Source organism: Coregonus clupeaformis, chromosome 36, assembly GCF_020615455.1.
Source record: "Coregonus clupeaformis isolate EN_2021a chromosome 36, ASM2061545v1, whole genome shotgun sequence".
Taxonomy (NCBI): Eukaryota; Metazoa; Chordata; class Actinopteri; order Salmoniformes; family Salmonidae; genus Coregonus; species Coregonus clupeaformis.
Genome location: NC_059227.1, coordinates 37,335,410 through 37,353,036, shown reverse-complemented (window position 1 = coordinate 37,353,036; position 17,627 = coordinate 37,335,410). Strand labels below are relative to the sequence as shown.

Sequence of the window (17,627 nt, the reverse complement as noted above, 5' to 3'; positions counted from 1 at the left end):
AATTAGGCTCCCCTGCGAAATGCTGACCAAAACTATGGTTCCTACTCTGTCACACTTGTTTCGAGGATGAAGAGGGAATTTACAGATTTAAATGACATATGGGCAACAGGTGAATTATATTTTCTCCAGACTACCAGACAAACCATGATTGATGGATCATGATTGATGGTCCATTTGATAAATGGACAATTTTATTTTGAAACACTAAAGCACTAAAATGAATAGCATTTTATTATACCTGTGTTAGTCTAATTAACAAAGTTTACATTCACAGTCAGTCACAGTCACTTACGTTTTTCAACTGTAGGCTACCAGTGGTGTGAAAAGTACCCAATTGTCATACTTGAATAAAAGTAAAGATAGGCCTACCTTAATAGAAAATGACTCAAGCAAAAGTGAAAGTCACCCAGTAAAATACTACTTAAGTAAAAGTCTAAAAGTATTTGGTTTTAAATATACTTAAGTATCAAAGTTAATTGTAATTGCAAAGTATACTAAAGTATCAAAAGTAAAATTAAAAATATTAATAATTTCAAATTGCTTTATTAAGCAAACCAGAAGGCACACTTTCTTGTTTTTTTACTTAACGGATAGCCAGGGGCACACTTCAGCATTTGTGTTTAGTGAGTCTGCCAGATCAGAGACAGTAGGGATGACCAGGGATGTTATCTTGATAAGTGCATGAATTAGATAATTTTCCTGTCCTGCTAAGCATTTAAAATGTAAAGAGTAGCCTACTTTTGGGTGTCAGGGAAAATGTTGGGAGTAAAAAGTGCATAATTTTCTTTAAGAATGTAGTGAAGTAAAAGTAAAAGTTTTCAAAAATATAAATAGTAAAGTGCATATACCCCCAAAAACGACTTAAGTAGTAGACATACTACTTTAAATTATTTTTAGTTAAGTACTTTACACTGTAGGCTACGTATACTATTGACATATAAGAGGCTAATAACGTTACTTATAAGCACACACTTATGCATGCATTTATTGTAATGATATAGTTAACAATAACCTCGCATCCTTTTTATTATAGCGTCTTTATTTACGAAGTTGCATCTGCATGCCATTCCGGGCACAAAGCTGGTGGGGCAGAATTCAGGGGAGCACACACTTTCTGGAGCTGCTGCCTGCAACAACTGCGGAAAAAAACAAAAGTCGTATATAATGGAAGCAAAGTCGTAATTATAAAGTGATGTACGCGTGTCAGATGTTTAGATAAACGCATGGCAAAACGGTGGACACTTTTCTTTGATTATTTTGAGTTTGAAATGTTAAGGAAATCAATCACCCCATGTCTTGAGCCACTACGCCGGTTGTGCACAGTCTACGGTGGCGAAGGGCTGGCGTAATTAGGCCAGCAATTGGCCTAGTCAAGTGCATCCCAAAGTGTCAGATATAGCTTGCTGAATTACTTTTGTCAACAAACGTCGTTGACGTCCCTGATATGGCAATTGAAAGTTGCTGTTTGCAAATTGTGGCTACTACTAGCCATTGTTACTCATCGACTTTTTAGCTAACGTTAGCAAACTGCCTTACTAGCTGGCTAGCTAGCTCAGCTACCATCTGGCTATGTTGGACTGAGCTAGCTAGCTAGCCAGCTAACACAGCTTGCGAGTTTCAGTTTTTAAACTATATTTATTAACGTTTTAGGTCCGCCAGTGTCTTGGCAAGTTGTGTCATGTAATAATATTTTTATGATTCTTTGAGTGCGCGTGTCTAGCATGTTTTAGCGATTTTTTTATTTTATTTTAACATCTTGGTTTTAATGAATAGCTAGTTAGCCAGTTAGCAATGTCTCTGCCATCCGCCGATATGATCGAAACTCCCCCTGGATATCCCTTTGAAGAAATAGATTATGTGGATATTGAAGTTGAGGAGGTAAGTAACAAGCTAGCTATCTCAACATTCCATTTGATTGGAACATGAGGGATCCTCTGATATTAGTGTCATGACGCAGAAGTTGCCACAGTACGTGATATCTCAATTGTCATGCTAGCTAGCTCTACCATGCATTGAATGTTTGTTTATTATGGTTTTGAAAAGGCCTGGGAATTAAAAGTTACCATAACTATGTCACTAATAGCTATGCCATTCATCAATGATTTTAGACGTTATAGAGAATGGTCAGTTAGCTATTCTCCAAATCTATTAGGCAGTTCTTGTTTTGATTGTAGCTAGCTAACTAGATGCAGTTCTCACAGGTGGGACATCAGACCCCTCTCCATCAGATCAGCTGACGTTGACTGTCTGCACACAGTTTGATTGATATGCTGGATTGTGTAATGGAACTTGCCCACAACAAATAACAACAACAGTGTTAGCTTGGCTAAGTCCTAAAATACCCAGATGGAAAGTGGCTTTAGTAGGGTCATGATAATAAAGGACGAATAACAATGCATCCAACACACTTGGCTTATGTCGTCTACCTGTTCTCTTTCAGGTCGTGGGGAGAGGTGCATTTGGTGTTGTCTGCAAGGCCAAATGGAAAGGCAAAGACGTCGCAATCAAGACAATAGAGAGTGAATCTGAAAGGAAAGCGTTCATAGTTGAGGTATTGTTATATTGTACTGGGATACTAGTAGAGATCAAATCACATGTTATTTGTCACATGCGCCGAATACAACAGCTGTAGGTAGACCTTACCGTGAAATGCTTACTTACAAGCCCTTAACCAACAATGCAGTTTTAAGAAAATAGAGTTAAGAAAATATTTACTAAACAAACTAGAGTAAAACATATATATACAGTACCAGTCAAAGGTTTGGACACACCTACTAATTCCAGGGTTTTTATTAATTTTTACTATTTTCTACATTGTAGAATAATAGTGAAGACATCAAAACTATGAAATAACACATATGGAATCATGTAGTAACCAAAAAAGTGTTAAACAAATCAAAATATATTTTATATTTCAGATTCTTCAAAGTAGCCACCCTTTGTCTTGATGACAGCTTTGCACGCTCTTGGCATTCTCTCAACCAGCTTTATGATGTAGTCACCTGGAATGCATTTTGTTAAAAGTTAATTTGTGGAATTTCTTTCCTTCTTAATGCATTTGAGCAAAACAGTTGGGTTCTGACAAGGTAGGGGTGGTATACAGAAGATAGCCCCATTTGGTAAAAGGCCAAGTCCATATTATGACAAGAAGAGTTCAAATAAGCAAAGAGAAACGACAGTCCATCATTACTTTAAGACATGAAGGTTAGTAAATCCGGAAAATTTAAAGAACTTTGAACGTTTCTTCAAGTGCAGTCGCAAAACCATCAAGCGCTATGATGAAACTGGCTCATGAGGACCGCCACAGGAAAGGAAGACCCAGAGTTACTGTCATTTGTTTTACAACAGGACAATGACCCAAAACACACCTCCAGGCTGTGTAAGGGCTATTTGACCAAGAAGGAGAGTGATGGAGTGCTGCATCAGATGACTTGGCCTCCACAATCCCCCGACCTCAACCCAATTGAGATGGTTTGGGATGAGTTGGACCGCAGAGTGAAGGAAAAGCAGCCAACAAGTGCTCAGCATATGTGGGAACTCCTTCAAGACTGTTGGAAAAGCATTCCTCATGAAGCTGGTTGAGAGAATGCCAAGAGTGTGCAAATGGTGGCTACTTTGAAGAATATAAAATATATTTTGATTTCTTTAACACTTTTTTTGGTTACTACATGATTCCATATGTGTTATTTCATAGTTTTGATGTCTTCACTATTATTCTATAATGTAGAAAATAGTAAAAAATTAAGAAAAACCCATAAATGAGTATGTGTGTCCAAACTTTTGACTGGTACTGTTCAAAAGTTTGGGGTCACTTAGAAGTCCTTGTTTTTCAAAATAAAATCTTTTTTTTTTGTCCATTTAAAATAACATCAAATTGATCAGAAATACAGTGTAGACATTGTTAATGTTGTAAATGGTTATTGTAGCTGGAAACGGATGATTTTTTATGGAATATCTACATAGGCCCATTATCAGCAACCATCAGTCCTGTGTTCCAATGGTACGTTGTGTTTGCTAATCCAAGTTTATCATTTTAAAGGCTAATTGATCATTAGAAAACCCTTTGCAATTATGTTAGCACAGCTGAAAACTGTTGTGCTGATTAAAGAAGCAATAAAACTGGCCTTCTTGAGACTAGTTGAGTATCTGGAGCATCAGCAATTGTGGGTTCGATTACAGGATCAAAATGCACAGAAACAAATAACTTTCTTCTGAAACTCGTCGGTCTATTCTTGTTCTGAGAAATGAAGGCTATTCCATGTGAGAAATTGCCAAGAAACTGAAGATCTCGTACAACAGTGTGTACTACTCCCTTCACAGAACAGTGCAAACTGGCTCTAACCAGAATAGAAAGAGGAGTGGGAGGCCTCGGTGCACAACTGAGAAAGAGGACAAATACATTACAGTGTCTAGTTTGAGAAACAGACGCCTCACAGGTCCTCAACTGGCAGCTTAATTAAATAGTACCCGCAAAACACCAGTCTCAACGTCAACAGTGAAGAGGCGACTCTGGGATGTTGACCTTCTAGGCAGAGTTGCAAAGAAAAAGCCATATCTCAGACTGGCCAATAAAAAGAAAAGATTAAGATGGGCAAAAGAACACAGACACCCGACAGAGGAAGATTGGAAAAAAGTGTTATGGACAGACAAATTGAAGTTTGAGGTGTTCGGATCACAAAGAAGAACATTTGTGAGACGCAGACCAAATGAAAAGATGCTGGAGGAGTGCTTGATGCCGTCTGTCAAGCATGGTGGAGGCAATGTGATGGTCTGGGGGTGCTTAGGTGGTGGTAAAGTGGGAGATTTGTACATGGTAAAAGGGATCTTGATGAAGGAAGGCTATCACTCCATTTTGTAACGCCTTGCCATACCCTGTGGACGGCGCTTGATTGGAGCCAATTTCCTCCTACAACAGGACAATGACCCAAAGCACAGCTCCAAACTATGCAATAACTATTTAGGGAAGAAGCAGTCAGCTGGTATTCTGTCTATAATGGAGTGGCCAGCACAGTCACCGGATCTCAACCCTATTGAGCTGTTGTGGGAGCAGCTTGACCGTATGGTACGTAAGAAGTGCCCATCAAGCCAATTCAACTTGTGGGAGGTGCTTCGGGAAGCATGGGGTGAAATCTCTTCAGATTTCCTCAACAAATTGACAACTAGAATGCCAAAGGTCTGCAAGGCTGTAATTGCTGCAAATTGAGGATTATTTGACGAACGCAAAGTTTGAAGGACACAATTATTATTTCAATTAAAAATAATTATTTCTAACCTTGTCAATGACTACATTTCCTATGCATTTTGCTATATTTCCTATTCAAACTCATTTAATGTATGTTTTCATGGAAAACAAGGACATTTCTAAGTGACCCCAAACTTTTGAACGGTAGTGTATATGTATATATTCTGTAAAGTTATGGCAGGGCTGTTTATTAAAACCCAAAGAGATCCCTCTTGATCCTCTTCCCTCCTCCTCTCCCGTCCCAAGCTGCGACAACTTTCGCGTGTGAATCACCCCAACATTGTGAAGTTGTATGGCTCATGCAATAATCCGGTAAGTCAGCTTACAGTGAGGGGAAAAAAGTATTTGATCCCCTGCTGATTTTGTACGTTTGCCCACTTACAAAGACATGATCAGTCTATAATTTTAATGGTAGGTTTATTTGAACAGTGAGAGACAGAATAACAACAACAACAATCCAGAAAAATGCATGTAAAAAATGTTATAAATTGATTTGCATTTTAATGAGGGAAATAAGTATTGGTTTTTGCCAGTTGTTGTAAATTCCTTGGAACAGTGGGTTGTTACTGATATTATAGAAACACCAATAGCAAGGTTGACAAATGACCAGAACATCATGGGAAACTGTATAGCCTAATAGCTTGATTTATTTTCAATTTTGACGGCACAACTTTTCCGATCTAGGTCTGCCTGGTGATGGAATATGCTGAAGGGGGGTCTCTGTACAATGGTGAGTCTCTGGGCAACGATCTAGGCAAGCCAACTGCTAGGCATGGGCAGTATCCAGATTGTCATACCTTCATACCGACCTTGTGCCATCCTGGGATATCCGGTAATACCGGCACTGAACACAGAGTGCTATTTTCAAGCCCCACTGAGTCTGTAATCCGAAGGTTAGCAATGCTAATAAGTACACTATATATACAAAAGTATGTGGACAACCCAAATTAGTGGATTTGGCTATTTCAGCCACACCGGTTGCAGACAGATGTATAAAATCGAGCACACAGCCATGCAATCTCCATAGACAAACATTGGCAGTAGAATGGCCCATACTGAAGAGCCCAGTGACTTTCAACGTGGCACCGTCATAGGATGCTACCTTTCCAACAAGTCAGTTCGTCAAATTTCTGCCCAGCTAGAGCTGCCCCTGTCAACTGTTATTTTGAAGTGGAAACGTCTAATAGCAACAACGGCTCAGCCGCGAAGTGGTCGCCACACAAAATCACAGAACGGGACCGCCAAGTGCTGAAGCGCGTAGCGCATAAAATTTAGTCTGTCCTCAGTTGCAACACCCACTACCGAGTTCCAAACTGACTCTGGAAGCAACGTTAGCACAATAAATGTTTGTCGGGAGCTTCATGAAATGGGTTTCCATGGCCGAGCAGCCGCGCACAAGCTTAAGATCACCATGCACAATGCCAAGCGTCGGCTGGAGTGGTGTAAAACTCACTGCCATTGGACTCTGGAGCAGTGGAAACGCGTTCTCTGGAGTGATGAATCACGCTTCACCATCTGGCAGTCCAGATGAATCTGGGTTTGGCAGATGCCAGGAGAACGCTACCTGCCCCAATGCATAGTGCCAACAGTAAAGTTTGGTGGAGGAGGAATAATGGTCTGGGGTTGTTTTTCATGGTTCGGGCTAGGCCCCTTAGTTCCAGTGAAGGGAAATCTTAACGCTACAGCATACAATGACATTCTAGACGATTCTGTACTTCCAACTTTGTGGCAACAGTTTGGGGAAGGCCCTTTCCTGTTTCAGCATGACAATGCCCCCCGTGCACAAAGCGAGGTCCATACAGAAATGGTTTGTCAAGATCGGTGTGGAAGAACTTGACTGGCCTGCACAGAGCCCTGACCTCAACCCCGTCGAACACCTTTGGGATGAATTGGAATGCCGACTGCGAGCCAGGCCTAATCGCCCAACATCAGTGCCCGACCTCAATATAATATAATAATAATAATAATAATAATATGCCATTTAGCAGACGCTTTTATCCAAAGCGACTTACAGTCATGCGTGCATAAATTTTTTGTGTATGGTTGGTCCCGGGGATCGAACCCACTACCTTGGCGTTACAAGCGCCGTGCTCTACCAGCTGAGCTACAGAGGACCACAATAATGCTCTTGTGACGACTGAATGGAAGCAAGTCCCCGCAGCAATGTTCCAACAGCTAGTGGAAAGCCTTCACAGAAGAATGGAGGCTGTTATAGCAGCAAAGGGGGGACCAACTCCATATTCATGCACATGATTTTGGAATGAGATGTTCGACGAGCAGGTGTCCACATACTTTTGGTCATTTGTGTACATGAAAAACCCTATGCGAATGCTAACTGAATGCTAACAAGCGCATGAAAATATTTTATACAGTCTCTGACAAACTATTTGCAGGACAGACATCCCAGCTCATAATGTTATACAAGTAAATCAAAAATGGTACTCAGTTTGCTGCACGCACAAAACCAATATTGGACAGCAAGGCTCTTGATCCAGGAGGGGATTCTCTGCTGTTACCAAGAAGCTTGATGTTGCAAGAAGCTAACCACTTAGCTAGATAACTAGCTACTAAGTTAGCAAGCCAATTGCACAACTGCAGAGCATTTAGTACATTTTAGACGGTTAACATAATAGTTATAAGATATCTAGCTGGCAAACATTTCGTTTTGAATTCCATACTGTAACTAGATCACCTGGCGCATGCTGCACAACAGTGAGTGACTCAAAAGCCTCCGGTCTCTCTTCGTTGTGTACTTGAGTGTGCATAACTATTCACCCCCCCAAAGTCAATACTCTGTAGAGGCACCTTTAGCAGCAATTACAGCTGCAAGTCTCTTGGGGTATGTCTCTATAAGCTTGGCACATCTAGCCACTGGGATTGTTTGCCCATTCTTCAATGCAAAACTGCTCCAGCTCCTTCAAGTTGGATGGGTTCCATTGGTGTACAGCAATCTTTAAGTCATACCACAGATTCACAATTGGATTGAGGTCTGGGCTTTGACTAGGCCATTCCAAGACATTCAAATATTTCCCCTTAAACCACTCGAGTTTTGCTTTAGCCGTATGCTTAGGGTCATTGTCCTGCTGGAAGGTGAAAATCTCTGGAAGACTGAAACAGGTTTCCCTCAAGAATTCTGACCAGTTTCCCAGTCCCTGCCGATGAAAAACATCCCCACAGCATGATGCTGCCACCACCATGCTTCACTTTGGGGATGGTGTTCTCGGGGTGATGAGAGGTGTTGGGTTTGCGCCAGACATAGCGTTTTCGTTGATGGCCAAAAAGCTCAATTTTAGTCTCATCTGACCAGAGTACCTTCTTCCATATGTTTGGGGAGTCTCCCACATGCCTTTTGGTGAACACCAAACGTGTTTGCTTACTTTTTTCTTTAAACAATGGCTTTTTTTTGCCCACTCTTCCGTAAAGCCCAGCTCTGTGGAGTGTACGGCTTAAAGTGGTCCTATGGACAGATACTCCAATCTCCGCTGTGGAGGTTTGCAGGTTATCTTTGGTCTCTTTGTTGCCTCTGATTAACGCCATCCTTGCCTGGTCTGTGAGTTTTGGTGGGCGGCCCTCTCTTTGCAGGTTTGTTGTGGTGCTATATTCTTTCGATTTTTTTAAATAATGGATTTAATGGTGCTCCGTGGGATGTTCAAAGTTTCAGATATTTTTTTATAACCCAACCCTGATCTGTACTTCTCCACAACTTTGTCCCTGACCTGTTTGGAGAGCTCCTTGGTCTTCATGGTGCCGCTTGCTTGGTGGTGCCCCTTGCTTAGTGGTGTTGCAGACTCTGGGGCTTTTCAGAACAGGTGTATATATAGATCATGTGACACTTAGACTGCACACAGGTGGACTTTATTTAACTAATTATGTGACTTCTGAAGGTAATTGGTTGCACCAGATCTTATTTAGGGGCTTCATAGCAAAGGGGGTGAATACATATGCACGCACCACTTTTCCGTTATTTATTTTAGAATGTTTTTAAACAGGTTATTTTTTTCTTTCACTTTTACATGAAATCCAAATAAAAATCAATTTAAATTACAGGTTGTAATGCAACAAAATAGGAAAAACGCCAGGGGGATGAATACTTTTGCAAGGCACTGTAGCTACAAATATTAAAATATATAAAAAAAGATTCAAAGAAATGGTTTCAACGGTATTGACGGTTTTGAAAAACCATCCTGTGGCTATTTCCAAATACCCTGGTATACAGACTAAGCCTAGCTACCACTCTACCACACTAGAAATGCAAATTATGCTCTTATTAACCCTTTACATTCGTACCCGTATATACGGGTTAAAGGTGGCAGATTTGGGCACTAATAAGCGCCTAAATTGGAACGTAGTGGCTGTACAGTGACATTCTATAAGTTACGTCAGAGATCAGGGTCTCTGCTTCACAGCATTGTATGGGTTTTGACTGATAGCCGTTCTGAACTTGAGCACAGCTCGCAACATTTTTTGTTGTCTGAGTGAGGGAAATGCTGTAAATTTAAGAAGACCTGATGTATTTTGAAAGATGTGACTTTGAGGATTATAATAAATACCGCTTTGAATAACGCTTTGATGTCGTCCAAATGTGCACATCACATTTCCAAATCATAACTCATGTCATATACAGTATCAACATTTATGATCACTATGTTTAATGTACAGTACCAGTCAAAAGTTTGGACACACCTACTCATTCCAGGTTTTTTTTACTACACTGCTCAAAAAAATAAAGGGAACACTAAAATAACACATCCTAGATCTGAATGAATGAAATAATCTTATTAAATACTTTTTTCTTTACATAGTTGAATGTGCTGACAACAAAATCACACAAATTATCAATGGAAATCACATTTATCAACCCATGGAGGTCTGGATTTGGAGTCACCCTCAAAATTAAAGTGGAAAACCACACTATAGGCTGATCCAACTTTGATGTAATGTCCTTTAAAACAAGTCAAAATGAGGCTCAGTAGTGTGTGTGGCCTCCACGTGTCTGTATGACATCCCTACAACGCCTGGGCATGCTCCTGATGAGGTGGCGGATGGTCTCCTGAGGGATCTCCTCCCAGACCTGGACTAAAGCATCCGCCAACTCCTGGACAGTCTGTGGTGCAATGTGGCGTTGGTGGATGGAGCGAGACATGATGTCCCAGATGTGCTCAATTGGATTCAGGTCTGGGGAACGGGCGGTCCATAGCATCAATGCCTTCCTCTTGCAAGAACTGCTGACACACTCCAGCCACATGAGGTCTAGCATTGTCTTGCATTAGGAGGAACCCAGGGCCAACCGCACCAGCATATGGTCTCACAAGGGGTCTGAGGATCTCATCTCGGTACCTAATGGCAGTCAGGCTACCTCTGGTGAGCACATGGAGGGCTGTGCGGCCCCCCCAAAGAAATGCCACCCCACACCATGACTGACCAACCGCCAAACCGGTCATGCTGGAGGATGTTGCAGGCAGCAGAACGTTCTCCACGGCGTCTCCAGACTCTGTCACGTCTTTCACATGTGCTCAGTGTGAACCTGCTTTCATCTGTGAAGAGCACAGGGCGCCAGTGGCGAATTTGCCAATCTTGGTGTTCTCTGGCAAATGACAAACGTCCTGCACGGTGTTGGGCTGTAAGCACAACCCCCACCTGTGGACGTCGGGCCCTCATACCACCCTCATGGAGTCTGTTTCTGACCGTTTGAGCAGACACATGCACATTTGTGGCCTACTGGAGGTCATTTTGCAGGGCTCTGGCAGTGCTCCTCCTGCTCCTCCTTGCACAAAGGCGGAGGTAGCAGTCCTGCTGCTGGGTTGTTGCCCTCCTACGGCCTCCTCCACGTCTCCTGATGTACTGGCCTGTCTCCTGGTAGCGCCTCCATGCTCTGGACACCACGCTGACAGACACAGCAAACCTTCTTGCCACAGCTCGCATTGATGTGCCATCCTGGATGAGCTGCACTACCTGAGCCACTTGTGTGGGTTGTAGACTCCGTCTCATGCTACCACTAGAGTGAAAGCACCGCCAGCATTCAAAAGTGACCAAAACATCAGCCAGGAAGCATAGGAACTGAGAAGTGGTCTGTGGTCACCACCTGCAAAACCAGTCCTTTATTGGGGGTGTCTTGCTAATTGCCTATAATTTCCACCTGTTGTCTATTCCATTTGCACAACAGCATGTGAAATTTATTGTCAATCAGTGTTGCTTCCTAAGTGGACAGTTTGATTTCACAGAAGTGTGATTGACTTGGAGTTACATTGTGTTGTTTAAGTGTTCCCTTTATTTTTTTGAGCAGTGTATTTTCTACATTGTAGAATAATAGTGAAGACATCAAAACTATGAAATAACACATGGAATTTAGTAACCAAAATAGTGTTTAACAAATCAAAATATATTTGAAATTCTTAAAATAGCCACCCTTTGCCTTGATGACCTCTGTAGCTCAATTGGTAGAGCATGGCGCTTGTAATGCCAGGGTAGTGGGTTCGATCCCCGGGACCACCCATACGTAAAAATGTATGCACACATGACTAAGTCGCTTTGGATAAACGGCATATTATTATTATGACAGCTTTGCACACACTCTTGGCATTCTCTCAACCAGCTTCATGATGTAGTCACCTGGAATACATTTCAATTAACAGTTGTGCCTTGTTAAAAGTTAATTTGTGGAATTTCTTTCCTTCTTAATGCGTTTGAGCCAATCAGTTGTGTTGTGACAAGGTAGGGGTGGTATACAGAAGATAGCCCTATTTGGTAAAAGACCAAGTCCATATTATGGCCAGAACCGCTCAAATAAGTAAAGAGAAACGACAGTCCATCGTTACTTTTAAGACATGGTCAGTCAATACGGAACATTTCAAGAACGTTGAAAGTTTCTTCAAGTGCAGTTGCAAAAACCATCAAGATCTTTGATGAAACTGGCTCTCATGAGGACCGCCACAGGAATGGAAGACCCAGAGTTACCTCTGCTGCAGAGGATAACTTAATTAGAGTTAACTACACTTCAGATTGCAGCCCAAATAAATGCTTCACAGAGTTCAGTAACAGACACATCACAACATCAACTGTTCAGAGGAGACTGCGTGAATCAGGCCTTCATGGTCGAATTGCTGCAAAGAAACCACTAAAGGACACCAATAATAAGAAGAGACTTGCTTGGGCCAAGAAACACGAGCAATGGACATTAGACTGGTGGAAATCTGTCCTTTGGTTTGATGAGTCCAAATTTGCGATTTTTGGTTCCAACCGCGTGTCTTTTGTGAGACGCAGAGTAGGTGAACGGATGATCTCCGCATGTGTGGTTCCCACCGTGAAGCATGGAGGAGGAGGTGTTATAGTGTGGGGGTGCTTTGCTGGTGACACAGTCTGTGATTTATTTAGAATTCAAGGCACACTTAACCAGCATGGCTACCACAGCATTCTGCAGCGATACGCCATCCCATCTTGTTTGCGCTTAGTGGGACTATCATTTGTTTTTCAACAGGATAATGAACCAACACACCTCCAGGCTGTGTAAGGGCTATTTTACCAAGAAGGAGAGTGATGGAGTGCTGCATCAGATGACCTGGCCTCCACAATCCCCCAAGCTCAACCCAGTTGAGATGGTTTGGGATGAGTCGGACAGCAGAGTGAAGGAAAAGCAGCCAACAATTGCTCAGCATATATGGGAACTCCTTCAAGACGGTTGGAAAAGCATTCCAGGTGATGCTGGTTGAGAGAATGCCAAGAGTGTGCAAAGCTGTCATCAAGGCAAAGGGTGGCTATTTGAAGAATCTCAAATATAAAATATATTTTGATTTGTTTAACACTTTTTTGCTTACTACATGATTCCATATGTGTTATTTAATTGTTTTGATTTCTTCACTATTATTCTACAATGTAGAAAATAGTAAAAAATAAAGAAAAACCCTGGAATGAGTAGGTGTCCAAACTTTTGACTGGTACTGTATGTCGTCATATCCTGGGTTGTTCTGAACAGAATGAGCCTATGTTTGTTTGTGTAGAAAATTAGTTGCAGCACACGCACCTGAATGCAATCATGACTCCTTTCTATGCACACCAAAATGTTGATCTGTTTCTCTGAATTGCCTTGTGAAAGCCTACCACTGTAAGATCGTATTGTATAACTTAGCTAGTCAAGTTGGCAATGGAACAAGCTTTCAAATCATGCCCACCTGACCCAGATTGCTATTTTTATAATGGATCGTTTTTGGATTGCATAAACAACAGTCATTGTGTGATGGAGGGGAAGTGTGCTTGCTCTAGTTCTGCACTGGCACAGCTAGGAGAGCTAAAAAAAAGTACCTTATTGTTGAAGACTCTTCTTTGAGTCATAAAAGGGCATTGAAATTGCTTAGAACCTGTGCACATTTTTGGATAGGTGTGTGGCCACTTGGAGACACTAGTTTTCCCTCTCACTCAAATGTATGTTGTCTTATGTTGCACCTACCCCACATTTTCCAGGAATAGTCCTATCATGTTACTGAATGTATCCAGAGTATTTTCAGATTTCATTATCAACAGATATGGCTAAAAGTACAGTAAATGTAAAATGCACATAAAATCAACAGTGTAATGTTTGGATTCAGTCTTGTGTCAGGTTAACTGTTGTGTCCTCACCTTTGGTCTGATAATTTCTCTGTTATCTCCTAAGTGTTCCCTTTCAATTTAGCCCTATCCATATAGGCCAATTCCCACGAGTGTAAAGGGTTATCAGGCTCACTATTGGCATGATTCCTTAAATTGGTCAGTCCTTTCACAATGACCTGTTATGGAGTATTGCAGAGTTAGGAAGTGTTCATGGAATCCTTACCAGACATGGGTTCAAATACATGTGTATTTGAGTGTGTGATATTTTGAAATATACAGCCCTTAACAAGGACTTTTTAATTGAATGGTTATTTTCAAATACTTATTTCAAATACCTGGGTTAAATGCATTGGAGTGTATTTGAGTCAGTGTATTTGAGTATTTTCAAATACTTTCCAAGTGTATTTCCAAATATATACATTAAAATATTAAACTACTTGTCTTTTCAAAAATATCTGAATACTTACTTTGAATGTATATGAAAGTAATTGAGATATTCAAAATAGTATTTCAACCCAGGTCTGACTCTTACCTGTACAAGCACTTTACCCCCTTGTATGCTTTTATACCTCTGAATCTCTATCAAAGTTATTTAAAGTAGGCGTTCTTAGTTGTGGTCGTCAAAACTTTGTTGAATGCTTGAAACTATAATTTTGATGGTTTTCTGTGTGTGTGTGTGTGTGCGCGCATTAGTATCCTCGTGGGTCCCAGAAGTCCCCACAAGGGTAGTAAAAGAAGGACAATTCTCCCTAGTGGGGACATTTCCCAGGTCCCCACGAGGACAAAGGCTATTTTAGGCTTAGGGGTTAGAGTTAGGGAAAATAGGATTTTTAATGGCAATCAATTTTAGGTCCCCACAAGGATAGTAAAAAATATGGTGTGTGTGTCATGTGAAAGTGTGTTTGCACTTCTGGACCTTTATGGCTATGGAAATGTGCGTGTGTGCATGCAGGTATGTTTTGTGTTTATTTCGAGGTGTCAGTGGTAGTGACTGTGTTCTCTGTCCACAGTGCTGCATGGTACTGAACCCCTCCCCTATTACACTGCTTCCCATGCCATGAGCTGGTGTTTTCAGTGTTCCCAAGGGGTCGCCTATCTCCATGGCATGAAACCAAAGGCTCTCATTCACAGGGACCTCAAGCCACCCAAGTATGCTCCTCCTCACCTCCTCCCCCTCTCTCTTGTTTCACTGCTGATAAAGTGCCTTGCTCCCCCACTCAAGGTGTCATTTAATAGTTGTGTGTGATATATTATATTATGCAATAGCGTAAGAATACTTTATCTGACTTTATTAACCAAAATAGCATTAAAAAATATATAAATAATGAAGTGCATAGTCAACAGACGGGCTCCAGTCGTCTAGGTATATAAGTATTTTGTTTGTGTTTTTGTTCCATTTCTATTTGATCTGGCTTCAGTAGTAAGGCCTTAGTGTTTTCAAAGTGTGCCTCTGACTGAAATGCTTAGAGTAGCTGTATTGGCTCCAGAGGTTATATATTTGGCTCTGACGGAAAAGACTGGAACCTAACCTTCACGCTCTTTGTGTGACACAGTGGGTGTTGCCAGACTGTGTGGTTGTAAAGTTATTTACTGTAAGGGATCTGACTTCCCTTTGTATGTATAAAAATTATCTGACTAGCTATAGTCCCCTCTTCATGTTTATTTTAATGATTAGAAATGTTTGCTTTGAATTTAAAGTGGATTTATTATGTGTTTGTAACCCAGTTAGACCTCAGCAGCCTTTAGTAGTTACCCTTACGTAGTCTCACACGTCACTCAAGTTCACACGTCACTCAAGTTCACACGTCACTCAAGTTCACACGTCTAGCATTTGAGTGGATCTTTGTTTACTTGTTTGTTTCAGCCTGCTCCTTGTTGCCGGTGGCACCGTGCTGAAGATATGTGACTTTGGGACAGCGTGTGACATTCAGACACACATGACCAACAACAAAGGAAGTGCTGCTTGGATGGCCCCAGAGGTGTTTGAAGGCAAGTATGAACAGCATGGCAAATGTTTGAAACACGCCAATGGATGTCTGTCCCATCGGTCTTAGAAAGCGCAAATCGGACTGACTCTTTAAGAACAAGGGTATCTAAACAAGTGTAGCCGTTCACAAATGTGTTTACCTAATGTGCATTGATTGTCAGCGTTTGTTTATGTGATGCTACTGTTGAGAGCAGTGTTTATACAGGAGGGCTTATGTTTAGTGGTGTAAGTGCTCATTAATTGTAATGGTGCTCCATTTAGGCTTTGTCACTTATTTGATCACTGGAAGTCACCCCAAACACGTAGACTCCACCATTTCTCAAAGCCTGATTAATCAAACTCTTATTAGCATTCTGTTAATTTACAGTCATTCATATCTTGAGTGGTATTTATTATTGTGATTGTACACACAGACATTTAGAAGGTGAATGGAGGGAAAGATGCAGCATATTGCAGAGACGCTTTCATCCCCAAGAGAATGTAGCATTTTAGTCTATGCTCTCAGCCGGTAGTCTAATGCAGGGTTTTCCAAACTCCGTCCTGGGGCCTCCCTTGGGCGCACGTTTTGGTTTTTGCCCTAGCACTATACAAATAACCAACTCATCAAGCTTTGATTATTTGAATCAGCTGTGAAGTGCTAGGGCAAAAAACAAAACGTGCACCCAGCGGGGCCCCAGGACCGAGTTTGGGAAACCCTGGCCTAATTAACTTTATTTTACAAAACACATTAAGAGGCAGCCTCTTGTCAGGAGGAAACATAAATGAGGCATTATCTTGTTTAAGGGAGTAACATGACTTCCATGCAATTAAACAGCTCACATTTGCCCCCAGAATGACCTCTTTAAAGCTAATTTGTATCACAGGGAGAAATTTTTTGAAAAGGCCTCATCAGCAAAGCAACTGTAAGTCTGAGTCCCAAATTACACCCTATTCCTTATATAGGGCATTATGGGCCCTGGTCAAAAGAAGTGCACTAAATAGGGAATAGGGTGCCATTTGGGACACAGTCCAAAACGTCTGTGTGCAGAGTAGTTTAATTCCACAACAATAGCCACAGTAATTAAGCATCTCAGGAGTGGCCCTGAACTAAAATGACCTCCTTATTGTCATTACACATGTGTTCTAAAGGTGCGGACAAGATGGATGCCCCTTCCCCCCAACACTCCTCACACATATTAACCACGCTTTTTAGAGAATTACCTATCATCAGTCAATCAGAGCTATGTCAAGCCCAGTGTTTTTTTTCCCCAATCTGAAAGGTCCTGAGGAGCTGTTTCTCTCCCATGTGCTTTCAGGCAGCAATTACAGCGAGAAGTGTGATGTGTTCAGCTGGGGCATCATTCTCTGGGAGGTGATCACACGCAGGAAGCCCTTTGATGAGATCGGGGGGCCGGCCTTCCGCATCATGTGGGCTGTGCATAATGGTGAGTCTGAGAGGAAGGAGGTGGGGGAGCTGAATGAGTTCATCTCTGTGCTGACATGTCAATCACCCTTGCGTCTCAGAGCCAGCTGCCCAGTGAGACCTGCTGTGAGATTAAATGAGTTACGAGGCTGACGGGGAAGAGCAATTAAAAGACAGACTCACCTGTGTAGCGCTCCCTGCTGTTCCCTCCGTTGCACAGTAGAGTGATGGAGCAGAATGCTAACGGAACACTGACTGTCTGAGAACAGGAGCACACCTGGGGACACGACACTGCTGCGTCTGTCATTCGGACAAATTAGGAGTGCCACCACAGCAGGGGCTTTCATTTGCATTAGATTGAAAGTGTTTGCTTGTACTGAAATTAACTTTCTGGAACTTGCTCACAGTTTTTACAG

General features: G+C 41.7%; 1 protein-coding gene across 2 annotated transcripts in view; it reads left to right on the top strand.

Moving 5' to 3' along the window:
- Positions 1–1,093: 1,093 nt before the first annotated feature.
- The window catches only part of LOC121552876 (mitogen-activated protein kinase kinase kinase 7-like), a 29,869-nt gene continuing 13,335 nt past the window's right edge, over positions 1,094–17,627 (top strand). For both annotated transcript variants that reach the window (XM_041865964.2, XM_041865963.2), the window contains exons 1-7: positions 1,094–1,878; positions 2,441–2,551; positions 5,489–5,554; positions 5,927–5,972; positions 14,833–14,971; positions 15,687–15,811; positions 17,105–17,233. In XM_041865964.2, the coding sequence (XP_041721898.1) occupies positions 1,792–1,878; positions 2,441–2,551; positions 5,489–5,554; positions 5,927–5,972; positions 14,833–14,971; positions 15,687–15,811; positions 17,105–17,233 (703 nt within the window). In that variant the 5' untranslated portion in view covers positions 1,094–1,791. The remainder of the gene's footprint in view (positions 1,879–2,440; positions 2,552–5,488; positions 5,555–5,926; positions 5,973–14,832; positions 14,972–15,686; positions 15,812–17,104; positions 17,234–17,627) is intronic.